This window comes from Pituophis catenifer, unplaced genomic scaffold (genome assembly GCF_029215685.1).
Source record: "Pituophis catenifer annectens isolate HBS135680 unplaced genomic scaffold, rPitCat1.0.hap2 SCAF_2, whole genome shotgun sequence".
Taxonomy (NCBI): Eukaryota; Metazoa; Chordata; class Lepidosauria; order Squamata; family Colubridae; genus Pituophis; species Pituophis catenifer.
The window spans coordinates 28,624,548-28,644,603 of NW_027256882.1; the positions used below are offsets into that span (position 1 = coordinate 28,624,548).

At 48.8% G+C, this 20,056-nt stretch overlaps 1 protein-coding gene across 1 annotated transcript; it reads left to right on the forward strand.

Moving 5' to 3' along the window:
- Positions 1-1,461: 1,461 nt before the first annotated feature.
- LOC139311951 (zinc finger protein 84-like) lies at positions 1,462-3,825 on the forward strand. The gene has a single exon (XM_070936475.1). It carries the CDS (start codon positions 1,471-1,473, stop codon positions 2,830-2,832), a length of 1,362 nt encoding a protein of 453 aa, XP_070792576.1. The 5' UTR covers positions 1,462-1,470; the 3' UTR covers positions 2,833-3,825.
- The last annotated feature ends 16,231 nt before the right edge of the window (positions 3,826-20,056 follow it).

Here is a 20,056-nt window from a genome sequence, read left to right on the forward strand (position 1 = left end):
GGCCGAGTCCACTGCAGTGCGATGAGGTATGCATGTCCAGCCCTGGGACATTCACCTGCCTGCCAGGAGCACCACCGCCAGGCACTGTTGGGATCTGAAGAGCAGGGTGCTCAGCCTGGCAGAGGCTGATATTTACATATTGTAATATTTATATTATGTAATATAATTTTTATTTTTTCACGTCATCTCTAAGCACTTTATAAACAAAGTTACATTTTTCTTTGAATCTTACAGGCAAAGAAGATGGCAATAAGAGCACTTGGAACAACTGAGAATAACAAGCAATGTTAAAAAGGGAAGAAAATCAAGCCAGAAATCAAAATATTTTCCATTTCCTTCAGAAAACCACACAATTCTCCTCCTCCTCTTGTTAGACAAAAGAGAGAAAATCAAGAAAGAATAAGCAGATTATGCAGAACTCAATGATATATTACATGAAAAGTGAGATTATTTTTCAATCAGCAAAAAAGAGAAGTATCTAGAAGTCAGTGGGGAGAAAAAGGTCAATAAGGAAAGTCACATAGAGTAGACAGGAATGCAGGCTTCTCCCTGTGAGGAAGAAAAAGGCTTGAATGAAAGCACCACTAAACAAGGCATTGTCTATATTTTTGACTCCCTCAAGAATATCAACTGTGGAAAAGCTCCATAGATTTGCCTATTGTGAGAAAAATACAAGTTGAAAATCACAGCTGATTATGCACAAGAGGAGCCAGAAAGGAGAAAAGCCATAGAAATTACCTGACTGTGGCAAAAGTTTCAGTCAGAATAGCTCCTTTGTGGTTCATGGAAGCAACCACACAAGAGAGAAGCCATAAAAATGCTCTCAATGCGGTAAACGTTTTAGTGAGCATGGCATGTGGTGATACATCAGAGGTCTCACAGCAGGGAGAAAACGTATGACTGTGTAGATTGTGTGAAAGTTTCATTAGAAATTCCCAGGTCATGAGACGCTAAAGGCCTCACACATAGGAAAAAAACATTTGAATATCCTTTCTGTGGAAAAAGTTTCAGTGAGAATTCCAGTCTGGTTAACCCCCCGAGGACTCGCACAGAAGTGAAACCCTTTGAATGTCATGACTGTCATCAGGAAATCATTGTCACAATTCCATTCTGGTGATACATCAGTAGATTGACTCCAGGGAGAAACTGTATGAGTGTCTAGATTGTGGGAAAAGCTTCATTATCCATCTCATGAGACACCAGAGAACTCACATAGAAGATAAACCCTTTGAATGTCTGATTATGGGAAAACTTTTAGTCAGAATTCCAGCCTGATGATACTCCAGAGGAGAAAAAATGCTTTGAAGGTTCTGATTGTGGGAAAACTTTCAGTTATAATACCAATTTGGTGACATACTACAGGAACCACAAAGGAGAAAACCCATTTCAATGTCCTGACTGTAGGAATAGTTCCAGTCATAATTCCATCCTGGAATTATAAGAATTATAATCAATAAGAGGATTCACTCCATGGAGAAATCCTATGAGTGTCGAGAATGTGGGAAAGGTTTCATTAGAAATTCCCACCTCATGCGACACCAGAGGACTCACACAGGAGAGAAACCCTTTGAATGTCTTATCTGTGGGAAACGTTTTAGTGATAATTCCAGCTTGGTGAAACACCAGAGAACGCACACAGGAGAGAAACCCTTTGAATGTTGTATCTGTGGGAAACGTTTTAGTGATAATTCCAGCCTGGTGAAACACCAGAGGACTCACACAGGAGAAAAACCCTTTGAATGTCCTGACTGTGGGAAACGTTTCATTAGAAATTCCCATTTCATGATACACCAGAGGATTCACACAGGAGAGAAACCATTTGAATGTCCTATCTGTGGGAAAAGTTATAGTGATAATTCCAGCCTGGTGAAACACCAGAAGACCCACACAGGAGAAAAACCTTTTGAATGTCCTGACTGTGGGAAAAGATTCAGTCAGAATTCCTACCTGGTAATTCACCAGAGGAGTCACACAGGGGAGAAACCCTTTGAATGTACTGACTGTGGGAAAAGATTCAGTCAGAATTCCTCCCTGGTAGTACATCAGAGGATTCACACAGGAGAGAAACCCTTTGAATGCCCTATTTGTGGGAAAAGTTTCAGTCACAATACCAGTCTGATGAACCATCAGACTACTCACACAGGAGAGAAACCTTTTGAATGTCCTGACTGTGGAAAAGGTTTTAGTCAAAATTCCCACCTCATGAGACACCAGAGAACTCATCCAGGAGAAAAACCCTTTGAATGTTCCGATTGTGGGAAAAATTTCAGTGAGCATTCCTATCTCGTAATACACCAGAGGACTCACACAGGAGAAAAACCCTTTGAATGTTCAGATTGTGGGAAACGTTTCAGTCGAAATTCCTACCTCATGAACCACCAGAGGACTCACACAGGAGAGAAATTCTTTGAATGTCCAGATTGTGGGGAAAGTTTCATTAGAAATTTCCACCTCATGAGACACCAGAGTACTCACACAGGAGAGAAACGCTTTAAATGTCCTGACTGCGGAAAAAACTTCAGTCAGAATTCCCACCTCATGAGACACCAGAGGACTCACACAGGAGACAAACCCTTTGAATGTCCTGATTGTGGAAAAAGTTTCAGTCAGAATTCCCACCTTATCAACCACCAGAGTACTCACACAGGAGAGAAACCATTTGAATGTCCTGACTGTGGGAAAAGTTTCAGTCGAAATTCCCACCTCATGAATCACCAGAGGACTCACACAGGAGAGAAACCTTTTGAATGTCCTGACTGTGGGAAATGTTTCAGTCGGAATTCCTACCTGGTAATACACCAGAGGACTCACACTATGGAGAAATCTTTCTAATGCCCAGTCTTTGGACGTTACTTCAAGCATAAATCATCCCTTATGGATGATTTATGAAGGAAATCCACATGAGGCAACAGTTGAAGGGTTTAGAGAAGTCTTGAATTTCATTTGTGATCTCCCATTCACAAAGTGTAAATGAAAAATTGACTGAATTCTCGCCTGATTCCTTTTACTTAAACTTATAGGTGGAGAGAAAAGGTGGAGAAAGTGGAAAATGGCTAAGTACCATTGGCAGAATCTTCTGAATATTTTTGCAGAAGTAGTGGAATTCCTCAAAAAGAAATTTTGGCTGGTGCTTTTGTATGTTGATTATGGACCCACGTGGAGTTTCAGCTTGTACCTTGTTTTCACCCAGATTTAAACCCCAGAAGACCCCAGCCAGCATAAACGTAGTCCTCTAGATAGAACTATTATGGGACTGAGTTGTTAAGCAGAACACTGGCTACCTCAGCACTGGGGAAAACTCTTGGAAGCCTAGTATAGGGCCAGGCTTGCCTGCTGTAGGCATCCCTAGGCCTCCCCCACCCTCTAAGACATCCTGTGCTCTGTTTCGTAAGCCTTGTTTCCGCTCAGCCCTTCATTCTGCCTCAGGATCCCCTTACACCTGACTACCATCCCACCAGATCTCCCATCCTCCTCTCTGATCTCATGTTGGGGAGGGAGGGAAGGACACACATCCTTGGGCTTCATGACTGTGTCCTGGAAACCACCACCATTTTCAGTGAGCCCTGAATTCATCCCTGAGCTATGCGGTGGACTTGTGGAAGTGGTTGCCATTTTGCCACATTGTCCTCTGTCATGTAGAAGACGGAAATAACCAATCTTGTTTTGCTACCTTAAAATGAGAAAAAAAATGTACATTAGAAAATGTCTCATTTTTTAAAATGCATTATGTTGGAAGGATCAGAAGCATTTGACATGTAAAAAATGGATCTTGTCGGTGTTGCTATGAACATTAGGGCAAGGCAAGATGCTCAGATTTACCTCAAACTGAGATGGGCAGTAATAAAATTTAATAATAAATTAATTTAATAATAAAAAGGTAATGTAAAGCTCATTTCCCAACTCTTGCTCAGCGATGAGTCCACACATACAGTGAGTTTTTAACACACTATACTTATTAACTTGTAATCTCTCTCCTGTCCATTCTGCATCACTATAACCAATCTGTCTTTCTCAGCTTCCCTTCCTTCCTCATTATAAATTTAGAATTTCAGATTCAGATTCACACAGGAGACAACCTTATAATTGTCCAAATTGTGGGAAACGTTTGATTGGAATTTTGAACTAGTGATACACCAGAGGACTCACACAGAAGAGAAACTATATGAATCTTCAGTTTGTGGAAAAAGTTTCAGTCAGAATTCCCACCTGGTGATACACCAGAGGACTCACACAGGAGAGAAAGCATATGAGTGTCTAGATTGTGGATTCTCATCTGATGACATACAAGAAGATTCACAAAGGAGGAGAAACTATTTGAGTGTACAGATTGGGGGAAAACTTTCTTTCAGAATTCAGACCTGATGATACACTAGAGAAGGCACACAGGAGAGAAACCATAAGAGTGTGCAGACTGTGGGAAAGATTTTAGCCCAAGGTCTAGTCCCGTGATGGCGAACCTATGGCATATGTGCCACAGGTGGCACACGTAGCCATATCAGTGGACATGCAAGCTCAGCTCTGGTGTGCATGCGCGTGCTATTCAGCTGATTTTCGGGCCTTCTGGGCCTACCAGAAGCAGGGAAACAAGCTGTTTCCTGCCTCTGGAGGGCTGGGGGGCCCTTTTTCTTTCTCACCTGGCTCCAGATCCTCTCTAGGGAGGGCGAAAACAGCCTTCCCCACTCACTTAGAGGCCCTCCAGAGGCCAGAAATGGTCCATGTCACAATTTCCAGTTGGACAGGAAGTGATGTTTTTTGCTGTCCCCAGACTCCAGAGCCTCTCAGGTCAAGGGAGTCAAGGGATATTATTTTTCATTCACCAAAAGAGGGAAATAACTGGAACTCGGTTGGGAGGAAACTCAATAGTAAAGCCACGTAGAGCAGACAAGAATACAGGCCTCTCACTGTGAGGAAGAAAAGGGGCGTTGTCTTACCTGAACGCCCTTTCTGAGAGCGGAGAGGCCAGTGGTTATGCATGGGTAATACCACTGCGATCCAATCAGATCGAGTCTGTCAATTAAAAACTCCTCCTCCTTCTGCTGTCTCCCAGCTTTCGGACGAGATGTGGACAGACTGATGACGCTCCCACTGAACTGAAATAAAGAAAAAGAAGGATAACACCGGCGAAACGGACCGGCGGAAAAGGGTGGGGATAACCACTGGCCTCTCCGCTCTCAGAAAGGGCGTTCAGGTAAGACAACGCCCCTTCTAAGCGAGGGAGAGGCCAGTGGTTATGCATGGGACATACCAAAGTCCCCCACTATAGGGAGGGAGCCGCCCGGGACGTGGAGACACCCCCCGCACATACTTGTTGGAGCACCCGGCGGCCGAACGCCGCCTCCGCCGAAGCGAAGCTGTCAATTTTATAGTGGCGGATGAATGGGGTCGGAGACGTCCAAGTGGCGGCCCGACAGACCTCTAGAAGAGGGGCCTGGGTGGCCCAGGCCGCCGAGGTAGCCGCACTCCTGGTGGAGTGGGCCGTCAGGCGGCGAGGAACTGGCAAGGCTTGAGCCCCATAAGCCGTGGTAATTGTGGCCCTTATCCAGCGGCCCACCGTTTGCGAGGAAACTTTGAGCCCCAGGGTAGACGGTTGGAAGGAGACAAAGAGGCCTTCCGACCGACGGAAAGAGGAGGTCCGTCGGAGGTAAATACGAAGAGCCCGACGGACATCCAGGGAATGCCAGGAACGTTCCCGAGGGTGAGAGGGGTTAGGGCAAAAATCGGGCAGGACTAGTTCCTGAGTTCGATGGTAAAGTGTATTAACTTTAGGAAGAAAGGTGGGATCTAGGCGGAGTACCACCCGGTCGGAGTGGAATATACATAAGTCAGCTCGTGCCGAGAGAGCAGCCAACTCCGAAATCCGCCTGGCGGAGGTGATGGCAACTAAAAATGAAACCTTGTATGAGAGGAAGCGTAAGGGCACTGTCCTAAGGGGCTCGAATGGGCCTTGTGTGAGAGCTGATAGGACCTTGGGCAGATCCCAGGACGGATATCGATGAATGGGAGGCGGCCGGCGGTTGGTTGCGCCCCGGAGGAATAGGCGGATCAGGGGCCGGTCCGCTAATGAGCTCCGGGCGCCAAAGCATAAGATGGAAGAAAGGGCGGCCACCTGCCTCCGCAGAGTATTGGGGGCCAACCCAGCATCCAACCCCTCCTGAAGAAAAAGCAGTACCTGTTTCGTAGATGCCAAACCTGGATCCTGGTTCCTCCTCGAGCACCAAAGCGCGAAGGCCCGCCAAGTGGCTCCGTAGATGCGCCTCGTTGCCGGCCGGCGAGCGGCCAGAATAGTATCGATGAGTTGGTCCGGAAATTGCGATGCCTTCAGGAGGCGCCGCTCAACTTCCAGGCGGTCAAGTGAAGCCAGTGAGCGTCCGGGTGTAGGAGAGGACCTTGACGAAGGATGACCTCCGCCGGAGGTAGACGCCACGGTGGACGGGTCGACAGCATCTGGAGGTCGGCGAACCACGGGCGGCGAGGCCAGTGGGGCGCGATGAGGATCAGTTCGGCTTCCTCCTCCAGGAGCTTCCGGATTACCTTGGGAAGAAGAGGGAGGGGGGGAAAGGCGTAGAGGAGGCCCGAGGGCCACCTGCAGTGTAGGGCGTCCGTCGCCTCCGCTCTCGGATCGTGGAACCTGGACACAAATCGAAGGGTCTGCCGATTTGAGTGAGTCGCAAACAGATCCACCGTCGGATGGCCGAAATGATCTGCGATCCGTAGGAACAGGGCTGGGTCGAGCTGCCACTCGCCCTGATCGACGATGGACCTGCTGAGCCAGTCGGCTTGAGTGTTGGATTGTCCTGATATATGAGAGGCTCGAAGAGACCTCAGGTGAGTCTCCGCCCAGGCTCCCAATCTCCCGGCTTCTTCCATGAGGTCCCGGGAGCGGGTCCCCCCTAGGCGGTTCACATGGGCCTTGGCGGCCACGTTGTCCGTCCGAATTACGACATGACGATCCCAGACTTGATTCTGAAAGACGCGGAGAGCCAGGTGGATGGCTCGAAGCTCTAGCCAATTGATGTTGTGGCCCAGGTCCTCCTGGGTCCAGAGACCTTGGGCCATGGTGGAGTGGAAGTGAGCTCCCCAGCCGCGGAGGCTGGCATCCGTAGTCACTACAAGGGGGTTGGGTTCCCGAAACTCCCTCCCCTTGAGGAGAGCAGGAGACAACCACCACCCCAGGGCTAACCGAACCTTGGGTGAGAGGGAGACCATCCGGCAGGATGCCGATAAGCGGCATTTCTGATACGGGAGGAGAAACCACTGCAGGTCCCTGCAGTGGAGACGGGTCCAAGGAACGATTCCTATGCAGGAAACCATCTTTCCCAGAAGTTGGGATAGAGTCGCCAGGGAGACGGAGTGTCTCTGGACGACTGACCTGGCCAGAGACCGCAAACTGGCCAGGCGCTCCTGGGAAAGGAAGACCCTGCACTCGACCGTATCGATGACAGCTCCCAGATGTTGTATGCGGGTCGAGGGTACCAGGTGGCTCTTGGCTAAGTTGATGGAGAAGCCGTGAGCCGTCAGGACCTGAAGGGTGGAGTTCAGGTCCCGTTGCGCCGAGGCCTCCGAACTCGACTGTATCAGGAGATCGTCCAGGTAACATTGAATCCTGACCGGAAGAGCCCGGAGGTGTGCCGCAAGGGCGGCCATCAGTTTTGTGAACACTCGGGGAGCCGAGGACAGGCCGAAAGGGAGTGCGCGATACTGGTAATGTTGGCCCGCATAACAAAACCTGAGGAACTTGGAATATGCCGGATGGATGGGGACGTGTAAGTAAGCCTCTGTCAGATCTATAGACGAGAGGAGGTCCCCAACCCGAATACCATCCAGGATGGATAGTAAGGACTGCATTTTGAACCGCCGGTAGAGGATCCAGCGGTTCAAAGTCTTGAGGTCCAGGATCGCCCTCCAGCCCCCCGACGATTTCTGGACGATGAACAGGCGTGAATAGTAGCCTTGTCCGAGCTGATCCTGGGGTACCGGCTCGATGGCCCGAATCTCTAATAAGTGTTGGATGGCCGATACCACCAGAAGCCGCTTCAACCGATCCCTCGAGAGGGGGCATCGGAGGAACCTGTCTGGGGGGGTGGAGAGGAATTCCAGGGAGAGGCCCCACCTGACCGTCTCCCTGACCCAAGGGTCTGATGTCGTGGCCTCCCATTGGCTGGCAAAGAGAGCCAGGCGGCCTCCAATGGGAGAAGAAGACCTGCAGTCAGCGGGACCTGCGGGAGGGGCCCCCTCGGCCCCCTCTGAAAGAGCGCCTAAATTGGCTCCTCTGGGACGGGAGACCTTGGCGGTCTGGAGGGCGAGAACGTGTTGGGAAGAATCTCTGGTATCTCGGGCCCGAGAAACCAGATTCTGCGTTACGAAAGGGACGAAAAGGGGCCGTCGGACGGGAATCTGCCCGCCGGGAAATGTTGGGCAAGATGCGTCTCTTGTCCCTTGTTTCGATTAGCAGGGGTTCAAGAGGAGCCCCAAAAAGGGAAGGGCCCGCGAAAGGGGATGAAGCGAGGCGCCATTTGGACTTGGCGTCGGCCTGCCATTGGCGAAGCCAAAGCAGGCGGCGGGAAGTCACCGTGGCCCCCATTGACTTAGCAGCGAAGCGCGAAGAATTCAAAGTTGCGTCCGCAGAGAATTCTAGGGCCGCTATAATCTTGTTGAGGTCCTGGAGGGACCGGGAGTCTGAGATGGGAAGGCGGTCTTTCAACTGGCGGAGCCACAAAATGGAGGCTCTATTGAAGAAAGAAGACGCCATAGCCGCCTTGGCAGCCCAGGCCGAGGCCATATGAGCTTTGACCAGAGAATTGTCAAGGCGTTTCTCCTCGGGGCGAAGGGCCTCCTCAGGGGGGGCGGCCACGTTGGAAGGGCTCGAGAGAGCCACCACTGGAGGGTCTACCGTTGGAACCTGCAGTAATGAGGCGATATCAGGCGCCAGGTTGTACAAGCGTCTGTCCAGAGAATTGGGGTTAGGCCCCGAGGCCGGGTTGGCCCATTGACGTTGAAGAACGTCCTTGAAAAGTTTGGACCCTGGAATCTCTTCTACTTCTGAAATAGGCACCTCAAAAAGGGGGACCGCTGTCTCAGATGGGTCCCCTGCTGGGGGAGGGGTTTTTACAATACCCAATCCAGTGGTGATCTTCGCTTTGTGGAGAAGAGATCTAAACAGTTGTGGCTTGAACAAGCCTACAAATGAGGGCTGATCAGGGGCTAGATCTTCATCCTCCGATAGATCCTGTTCCCTGGTTTCCAGGTCCAGTAGCGAATGTGGATCAGAGGTAGCCGAAGGGGCAACAGCCCCGGATGGATTAATTGGCTCCCCATATTGAGATCCCTCAATATCCACCAGGGAAGAGGCTGAGGCATCCACCCACGAGGCGGTGTGCTTCTGAAACTCTAGTTGGATCCCTTTTTGGATGGCTTGATGGAGAAAGGATGCTAAATCCGGGGTTAGGATAGAGGCAGGCTGAGCCTCAGTAGATGCCTCTGGGGGTTGGGGTGGGACCATGGTAGGATTTTGAAGAGATCCCCTTGGGGGGTGATCGGAAGAAGGCCCGAATAGGGCCTCCTGGACCTCAGGCTGAATGGGAGGATTGGCCATAGTGTCATCAGGGGACAGTTGGGGAATGGGGGTTCCCTGAAGGGCCCTATCCTTAGAGGGGGTGGAAGAAGAGGGAGGGAGGGGTGAAGGGGACCCAGGGGACTGTTCAGGGTGTGATGTGGCCTCCCTAAGAGATGCCTCTTTGAGGGCTTTTTGAATGGAGCGTTCAATCGCTTCATGGAGCCGAAGCTCCTCTTTGGCCTTTGCTGCCTGGCGTTTTGCCTCCCTAGAGGTGTGAGTTCCTTTGGACTTCTTTTGAGGCACTGCAGAGGAGGGCCCTGGTAAAACCTCCTCCTCAGCCCCTCTCTTGGTGGCCTTGGAGGAACGAGAAGCCATCAGGACCTGCAAAATGCCGTAATTTATGGTGAAATATTAATTAAGGCCCCAGCAATCGTGGAACAAAATGGCGGCCGCCTGCCTCGTGGAGGCTTATACTGTTTTAAAATGGCGGCCGCAGATGGGGAAGGCTCCGAAGGAGAAGGCCTAGAGTGGAGAGCCAGGCACTGGGCAAGAAGTTTTTCTCTCTCCGCTTGGAGAGCCAGGCACCAGGCAAAAAAAAAAAAAAAAAATTTCTCTCCTTTCTTTCTCCCCCCCCCCCTCAGGGAATCACCATTGCTCTGCCTTGCCTGATTAATTAGCAGCTCTGTCCCTCGACGCTCTGTGCAGCAACTGGAGGCAGGAAGGCAGGAGCGTGTGGGGAAGAAAGCCCCAGGGACGCCGAAGGAGCGTTGCGGGGGAGCGCAAACGCTGCCGCTCCGTCTGAGAAGGCGAGGGCGGCTGCAGCTCAACCCTCAGGAGATCGCCGGAGCTGTCAGCTGGGAGGCGCTGGGATGTGTATTGCGCCGAGGGACGAGGCAGCCGAGGAGAAGAGACGGGCGGCTAGCTCAGATTACTGAAGCCTGCTACCAGCAAAGCTGGGAGGCTTCGCAGCGTTACTAGGCGTGAACCTTTCGCGCTGCACAGGGGAGAGCCTGGAGAATTGGCTCAATCCCCTGATGGCCTGGGCGGCCTCCTGAAGCGCAGGGAGCGCAGCCCTTTACGCTGAATGATCTGCTCACGATCTCAACGAGCAGAAAGAGGCAGTTGGTGAATTTGGAGAATTGATTTGAGAGAGAGACTCAGTGGAGCGTTAGACCTGATTCAGATCGAGTCTGAAAGCTGGGAGACAGCAGAAGGAGGAGGAGTTTTTAATTGACAGACTCGATCTGATTGGATCGCAGTGGTATTACCCATGCATAACCACTGGCCTCTCCCTCGCTTAGAACGTCTTGAATGAAAGCACCAATAAACAAAGCATTGTCCATATTTTTGACCTCCTCAAGAATATCAGCTGTGGGAAAGCTCCATAGATTTCCTTATAAGAAAAGCACAGATTGCAAATCACAAGTGATTATGCAACTAGGAGCTAGACAGGAGAAAAGCCATACACATTAGGTCAATGTAACAAAAACTGGTCAGAACAGCTCCCTTGTGGTTGTGTCTAGATTGTGGGAAAAGTTTCATTAGAAATTTCCATCTCAGACCCCAGAGAATTCACACAAAAAAACAAATCAAATGTCCTTTCTGCGGGAAATGTTTCAGTCAGAATTCTAGCCTCATGATACACCAGAAGACTCGTACAGGTGTTGGGACCTACGCCCAAGTTGTTATTACCAGACACAATCAGTCCTAAACAAACTTATTTTTTTAGAACAGCTGAGAATTACTTAATTCTCAGCTTAGTCCAAATTAAGTCCAAAACAAATTCTTCATAAACAGTCCTTTGGCCTTATCACCAACCTTTGTCTACTTTGGCACCCTGTCAAAGGCTTTTCTTGGCAAAAGTTCAGAAACAAGAGATGCTGACAAGAAAAAATGTAGCAACGTTGCTTTCCTACAAAGACCCCAAGAGCCATTGCTGCTCTTTTAAGCCTTCTGGGAGGGGCCAATCATCTCCTGGCCTTACTCCCGAGTTGTCCTTTTTGCTTTAGCTGCACTTGCCTTCTGGCAGCTTTTTGCATGTGTACACTAGGAATAGGCTCTTCCTGTTCCTCTGCCTCTCTGCTATCCTGCTCTGGAGGCTCCGGAATCCGCGCATCACTCCCAGATGGCCCTGGCCCCATCTCTGCCTCCGATGCAGAGCCCACGTCCGGGCCTTCCTCTGACTCCAGGAGTGGCCCATTGTCCTCCCCAGCCTCTTCACTGTCCAACTCCGTTGCCAGCTCCGCATGATAATTACAGCCTAGTGACACACCAGAGGACTTGCACAGGAGAGAAACACTATGAAAGTCCTAATTGTAGGAAACGTTTTTATGATAATTGCAGCCTAGTGAAACACCAGAGGACTCGCACAGGAGAGAAACCTTTTCAATGTCCTGATTGTGGGAAACGTCTCAGTCGGAATTTCCACCTCTTGAGACACCAGAAGACTCACACCATGGAGAAACCTTTCAAATGTCCATCTGTGGACTTTACTTCAAGCATAAACCATCCCTTATTGCACACAAGGAAATCCACATGAGGCAAAAGTTAAAGAGTTTAGAGGAGGCTTGAATTTCATTTGTGATCTTCCATTCAAAGTGTAGGTGAGAAATTGACTGTTTGCATTCTGGCCTGATTCTTTTTACTCAAATTTTTCTCAGGATTAAAAATGTAGGTGGAGCGAGAATTACACACATATCATCATGGTACTACATTTATGTAGTAACATTTTTTTTCTTTTCCCCTCCCATCTCCCTTTTCCATTTACACAAGTGTCATCTGAATTTCTATTTCTTTTTTTCTTCTCTCTCATTTACCTTTACATTGTCTAATTTATTCCTCTGTCATCTTTTATTCATATTTCTTTTCTAACCATACATAAAATTGTCCCCATGTCTTGAAATACACCGATTCCTCTTTCTCTTTTATTCCTAATGTTAATCTGTTCAGTTCTGCGCAATCTAAAATTTTCTTTATTATTTCACCTTCTGACGGGATTTTTTCTATCTTCCAATTTTGTGCAAATACAATTCTTGCTGCTGTTTTTATGTGTATAATTAAATACATATCTTCTTTGCTATATCTCTCTGGTAAAATACCTAATAGAAAAATCTCTGGTTTTAATTCTATACCGCGTGCCAAAAACAGGGGAAGTGCAGGGGGATCGCACATGTGCATGCCCACACCCATAATTCAATGCCCCCTGCACCCCGCAACCCCGCGTATACGCGCATGACCCCCCAGCTTTTGGCGCGCGACAGCAAAAAGGTTACCGGTGGGTGCGGTTGGCCTTTTTTTGCCCTCCCCAGGCTCCAGAGACTTTCTTGGAGCCTGAGAAGAGTGAAAACGGCCTCCACCACCCCCTGCAAGCCCTCTGGAGGCTGAAAACGCCCTCCCAGAGCCTCCGCGTGAGCCCTGTACTTACTTGGCATCCAAAATGGGCCACATGAAGAATCCTGGGAGGGGAGGGGTGGCATGGGCTCAACAGTATTAAGGGTCAGAGGAATCTAGGTGTCCTACTGGATAGGTATGAGCCAGTAGTATGCTGTAGCTGCTAAAAAAGCCAGTGTAGTCCTAAACTGCATCAACAAAGGGATTGTGTCAAACAGGGGTGGGTTCTAATTTTTTTTACTACCGGTTCTGTGGTCGTGGCTTGTTTGGTGGGTGTGGCTTGGTGGTCATGTGACTGGGTGGGCGTGGCTTGGTGGTCATGTGACTGGGTGGGTGTGGCCAACTTGATGTCATTCACGTCAAAGGTTAGGGTTAGGGTGCCTCGCCTCTCCTCGCCTCAAAGGTCTCAACAAGATACAATTTCCCAATTGTACAATTTTTACTACTACTGAACATCCAAAATATGTGAACATATATATTACATAGTATAGTGTGTATAGGCACACAAAAAGATACATTATCTACTATATACTGTATGTGTATGTACACACACACACACACCTCTTCTAAAACTATACACATTCAACCTCACTTACTACATTTGGAAAAACACACCCAGAGTCCACTTTCTGTCACATATTTAACTATAACTTCTGTACATTAGAACATTACACACGCCTTCAGATTTACTTTCCTAGCCTGCACATGACTGTTAGAGCCAGGAGAGGTCATGGATTGAGTAAAATGTGGTGAAACTCACTTAACAACACAACAAGGATTATTTCTGCCTTCCTCTGCATGGCAGCCTTGTTCTAGTAAACTCCTTCTTTCTGGCAATTTTCCTCTCTGTTAGAGGCACCAAAGTAATCCAGATGATGTAAGGTTTCCTGCTGGAGCAGGGGGTTGGACTAGATGGCCTCTAAGGTCCCTTCCAGCGCTAGATTGCTGTCCTGTTTCAATTGTCTTCTGAAACCACGTCTAATGCCAGGGTTTGTGGTCCTTCCTTCCTCTTCTCTCTCTCTCTCTCCCCCCCTTCCTTCCTCTTTCTTTCTTTCTTTCTTTCTTTCTTTCTTTCTTTCTTTCTTTCTTTCTTTCTTTCTTTCTTTCTCTTTCTTCTCTCTTTCTCTCTCTCTTTTCTCTCTCTCCCTTCCTCTTTCTTTGTCTTTCTTTTTCTTTCTCTCTTTTCTCTCTCTCTCTCTTCCTTTCATCCTTCCTTTCTCTTTCTTTCTTTCTTTCTTTCTTTCTTTCTTTCTTTCTTTCTTTCTTTCTTTCTTTCTTTCTCTCTGTCTCTTTGTCTCTTTCTTTTTCTCTCCCTCTTTCCTTCTTTTTTCTTTCTTTCTTTCTTTCTTTTTCTATTTCTCTCTCTCTCTCTCTCTTCTTCCCTCCCTCCCCTTCCTCCTGAAATGCCAGCAAAACCCACCACTTTGCTCCTAAAGTGGTCTAGGGCAGGGGTCACCAACCTTGGCAACTTTTAGTCTTGTGGACTTCAACTCCCAGAGTTCCTCAGCCAGCAAAGCGCTCTCTCTCTCTCTCTCTCTCTCTCTCTCTCTCTCTCTCTCAGCGGGGGGGGGGGGTGGCGCTGTCCGGCCAGGTCAAATGCAGGACCAAGTATTAAAGGAAGGAACCATCTGTGCTTAGAAGAGGGGGGGACCAAATCCCACCCCACCCCGCTTCCCTTTTACCTTTTTTTAAAATTTATTAAAGAGTTTTATAAAAAGAAGATACAGATATTTCCCCATCCCCCCCCTCTTCCTTACCCGACCCCCACCCACCCCGAACTTCCCAGAACAAAATACAGGGTATAACAATTAACAATCATATGCTAAACTAAGCTAATCAACTAAAGATTCCTATCCCCCACTTCACACTTTAACTCCCCTTTTACTTAACTAAATATAAATACTCTTAATTTTTCTATTCATTCATAAGCTATTTGATACTTTTTAGTCCGATATTTGTTTTGAATATAATCAATCCATCTTCTCCATTCCGATATATATCTTTCTTGTGAATGATCTTTCAAATATGCTGAAATTTTCGCCATTTCTGCCAGATTTGCTACTTTTAATGTTCATTCTTCAATAGTAGGCAAATCTTCCTTCTTCCAATATTGCACCAACAAAAGTCTCCCTTTTATCTTTCTTTAACGTGTCCCGCTTCCCTCCCCAAACCTTGGGAGGCGGCGTCCTCCGCGCCACAAAGCCCTTGAGGTGGCTGCAGGAGGGGGAAAAGAAAAAAAAAAGCCTTGGCCTCTGAAGCCTCTCGAAGGTGTGTGTGTGTTTGGCAGCGCTGACGTGAGCCACGCGATCGGCCCCTTGCCTTCCGCTGCTGCCGCCACCTCTGCCTCTTCCTTCTCGCCAACAGAAGTCGGAGAGGAAAAGGCAGTTGCTTTGCTGAGCATTTCTCTGCATTTCCATCCCAAGTCAACCCCACTCACTGGAAACGCGGAGAAACGCTCAGCAAAGCAACTGTCTTTTCCTCTCCGACTTCTGTTGGCAGAGCGTGGTGGCAGGTCATTCTCACCGGATAAACAGACAGGCTGCTCCTGGAGCAGCCAGGAGAAGGAGAAGCTGCCAGCGGGGAGGCGAGCCGCCCCAGGAGGACCGGAGGAGAGTGCAGCTTATCACTCCTGGAGCTCTACCAGAGGAGAAGTGGGCAGGTTAAGAGGTGTGCTGGCCAGGAAGCGGTCACCAGGAGCCTTGGTGGCGTAGCAGACTAAAGCACTGTTAAGTAACACCAGCTGCCTGCAATTACTGCAAGTTCAAATCTCACCAGGCTCAAGGTTGACTCAGCCTTCCATCCTTTCGAGGTAGGTAAAATGAAGACCCGGTTTGTGGAGGCAATAAGCTGACTTTGTATAAAAAAGAACACCGCTTGGGTTGGGGTGGCGAAAGCCCTACTAAGCAGGTATATACAAAAGTATGAAGGCTATTGCTTGACTCATTCAGTCTCTGGAAAAGGGCGGCATATAAATCGAACAAACAAACAAACAAACAAACAAATAAATAAATAAATAAATAAATAAATGCTCTGTAGCCGGAGAGGGTTGCACAAACCTTTGCTGGAGTGAACATGCAACCCTCTCCTGCCAGGGAGCATGACCGCTTCTTGGCTCGCACATTTCTTAGCGCTTTCCGTGACCACTTCCACGCTGGTGGATCTCCATGAGTGAGGAGCTGCGCTCTCCTCCAGTCCTCCTGGGGCAGCTCGCCTCCCCGCTGGTGGCTTCTCCTTCTCCTGCCTGCTCCAGGAGCAGCCTGTTACCTGGCAACAATGGCCTGCCACCACAGCTTGCCCCGCCCTCTCTGTCCCAGCAGTTGCTCCTGGTGCTGCCGGAGAAGCGGCAGCACGAGAACCGCTCTTACTGGGGGCAAGGGGGTGGCGGTGGCAGAAGCAGCAGGTCAGAGCTTCCCTCCCTCCCCCCTCAAGAGGCCTGGGGCTATGCCAGAAGTCTGCTCGGGTGGAGAGACAAGAAAGCCCCGGATGGCCCATCCTTGCCACAACTGCCCCCTCGCCCTTGGCGGCAGCAGTTCTTGCACAGGAGCAGCTGGCAGGGGAGAGGGGATGGTGGCAGGCTGTGGCAGCAGACAGTTCGAGCCAGCTAAGAGGCTCAGCTCCAGACAGCATTGCCCCAAACATACCTGGCTTCTCCCTGCAGCAGCCCACATGGATCCCAGGCAGCGCAACTTCGGGGCCTTTCCTCATGGTGGTGGTGACGAGGCAGGCAGGCAGCCGGGTGCACGGGAGCGACTGGCGGCAGCGCTCCTGGCTGGCAAAGGGCGGAGTCCCGGGGCTACAATGACGGTGGGCGGGGTAAGCAAGTGGCGACTGGGCCGGGAACCAGTTCGGGGGCATGGCCACCCAATCTTATTACCGGTTCTCCGAACTACTAAATTTTTTTACTACTGGTTCTTGTGAACCGGTACAAACCGGGAGCAACCCACCACTAGTGTCAAGACAGCAAGGAGTAATAGTACTGCTTCACACTATGCTATGAGACCACACTTAGGATACTGCATCCAGTTCTGGTCACCACAATATAGAAAAGATTAAGACCATGGAAAGTGCAAAGAAGATCAATAAAGATAATAAAGGGTCTGGATGGTAAATCGTATGACGATCAGTTGAAGGAGGTAGGATAACTAGGCTATTGAAGAGAAGCATGGTAAGGGGGCTTTTAAGAAGTGACTGTGCTCCCCATGGCATCTTCTTGGAAAGAGCTTAGACTCAGAAACTTCCATTTGGGAGAGAGCCATCCATTTGTGTGTGCTCATAATCCCAAATTCTCCCATCAGTCCCAGAGGAATGGGAGCTCCCAGAGCAGAAATATCTCACCATGATCCTTCACATCCTTCTGGGTAACCCACAGCTGGATAGGAGAATGATTATTTCTTCCCCACAATGCTTCCAGCAAATGACATCCAGTGCAAATGCCTTTTTCTGGGTGTAATACAGATAGTCCTCACTAACCATTTGCCTGGTTTAGGAACTATTCAAGATTATGATGGTATATAAAAAACAGTTTGGCAAACAATCTTTGCATTGACAACCATCACATTGTCCCCTGATCAGTGGTGGTATTCAGCCGGATATATCCTGTTTCCCCAAAAATAAGACATCCCCTGATAATAAGCCCAATTGGGCTTTTGAGTGCATGGCAATAAGGCCAAGCGCTTATTTCAGGGTTCAAAAAAATATAAGACAGGGTCTTATTTTCGGGGAAACATGGTATTAATTGTTGTGAGCCGCCCTGAGTCCTATGGAGATAAGGCGGCATATAAATCTAATTAAAATAAATAATAAATAAATAAATAAAATCTGGTTTGGACTAACTGGTAGCAGCGGATATGGGAGCCTCCGCCCACCTGCCCGAATGTCATCATGACCAGAAGGGAAGTGAGGTCAAAAGCCTGTTGCAATAAAGTGATTTGGTGTATTTCTTGCTTTTTGCATGGGGAGCTTCTTGCTCTGTTTCTGTGGTGATGAGTGAATATTCACTAACAAGTTAGGGATAATCATCATGGAGAGAGTCTATTGATGTGATCACTGAAGTAAAAAATGACTTGAACGCATAGAATCAATAAAAAATCTTGCAGCTGCCTTAGGCAGAGATGAAACATGGTTTCAGCTTTATGTCACTAAATGGCACACTATAGATGAGCAACACCCATAACTGAGGCATAAGGAGTTTAAACATTTAGATTCCTAGACAGGATTTGGAAGAGGAGAACAGCAGGAGAGCTTCCTCTTCCAGCTCTCCGCTGAGAGGATGGAGGCAGTGGGGTGGAGGGTGGCCGTCCTGGTCTTCCCAGGATGGAAGCAGCATCTGAAAAGTGAGCTGAGCACAGGTGGAGGAGAGACCAGAAGCAAATAGGACTGCTTGGGTTTCCCCTGGAGGGGGGGGGGAGGCAGAGAAGCAAGGAGGCTGAAACAAGTCAGCTGCTACATATTCCTTCCATCCCCAGATTGTATTCCACTGGTGGCACATACTTTAAAACTGGTGCCTGCATTTTAGTCTCCTCCATGTTAGAGTTGACTCCTTGTAATTTTTGTTCTCCTTTGTTCTTTTCTTGGCAACAATTTGGAACTGATCTGCCAGTGGTGTCTTCAGGAATTTTATTTTTATTTCTATATCTAGCAAACAAACACATGATTTCCTGGTGGTGTGCTGTCCATGGATTAACATGGCATAACTGTGCTTAACCCACAACTTTTTTTAAAAAGTCGCTATTGAGCCCATAAGATTACCATCATCATCATTACCATCCATATCTTATTAAATCTGCATTAAAAATGGCATTGTAGGGTGTCCTTCTAAAAAGGTTTGCCTGGTGATCAGTTAGCTATTTGGTTTGATTGGCCATTCTATTTTGCCTTTTGTTTTTTTAAAAATCTTTTTTGGAAACATTTCTACCAAATATAGGCTATCACTCCCTCTTTCTTAGACCCATTTTCTAAACCCTGCTGCATATTTTTCCTCTCTCTGTGATCTAATGGAGACTTCCATGCAGGCCAGTTTACAGAGGAACATGGCATTTAGCATTTAGCAAATATAAAATGTCCTCCTTCAGCAATGAAGAGACATGGTGGGTGCTTTTCAGGAGTGGGTTCCAAAATTTGTTACTACTGGTTTTGTGGGCGTGGCTTATTTTGTGGGTGTGGCTTCCTAGTCATGCAACTCAGTGGGTGTGGCTTCCTAGTCATGTGACTGGGTGGGTGTGGCCAAGTCATCATCACTTCCACTTCAAGCCAGGCAGGTTTGCCTTCTAGTCGCTCAGGATTCGGCTCCTGAAGGCTGGAGGCTGTACAATGCAGGCAGGCAAGGCAGGCTGGAGGCTGGAGGGATGGTGGAAATGTTAGGCCACGTTAGATTCTCCGGCTAGCTAATAGAGGCCGGGGATTTGGCCTGCAGGCCAGCAGGCCTCCAAACAAGCTCCGGATGGCTACAGGAAGTCGGGGATCAGGCCAGGCAGCCAGCAGGGTTCCAAGAGAACTCTGAATGTTTAATAGAGGCCGGGAATTCAGCCTGCTGGGCAGCGGGGCTCCAACAGAGCTACAGGTGGCTACAGGAAGCCGGGAATCAGGCCGGTAAGTGCTTACCTTTAGGCGTGAAGAGACAGTTCCGTTGGCAGAATGCACAGGCATGAATCCCGCCGGGGAGGTCACCACTGAGTCACGAGGCAAGTAGTGGGCCACGTGGGGAAGAAGTGTATATATAGGGCTCAGATGGGTGGGGCGAGCTTCGAGTGGGCGAGTGAGCATCGAGCGTGCACTGTGTGAACATTGGGTAGGGCAAGCAAGCGGCAACCGGGCAACTGGTATAGGGGCATGGCCGGCCAGCCATCGCTAATGGTTCGGCGACCAAGGCCAAATTATCACTACTGAACCGGTGCGAACTGGGAGCAACCCACCACTGGTGCTCTTGGATGCAGCCCTGGCCAACAGGAGTGAAGTTGCCTCCCTTGGAGTGTCTGGCCCGATGGTGCTCCCATATAATCAATCCTTGGGAGCCACAGAAAATCAGTCATGAAGTTTTGGGATGTAGAGAGGCTTTCATCTCCACTGACAGACACCCTCAATGAAGCTTATTCTGTAATTCTGTAAAAAAAATCA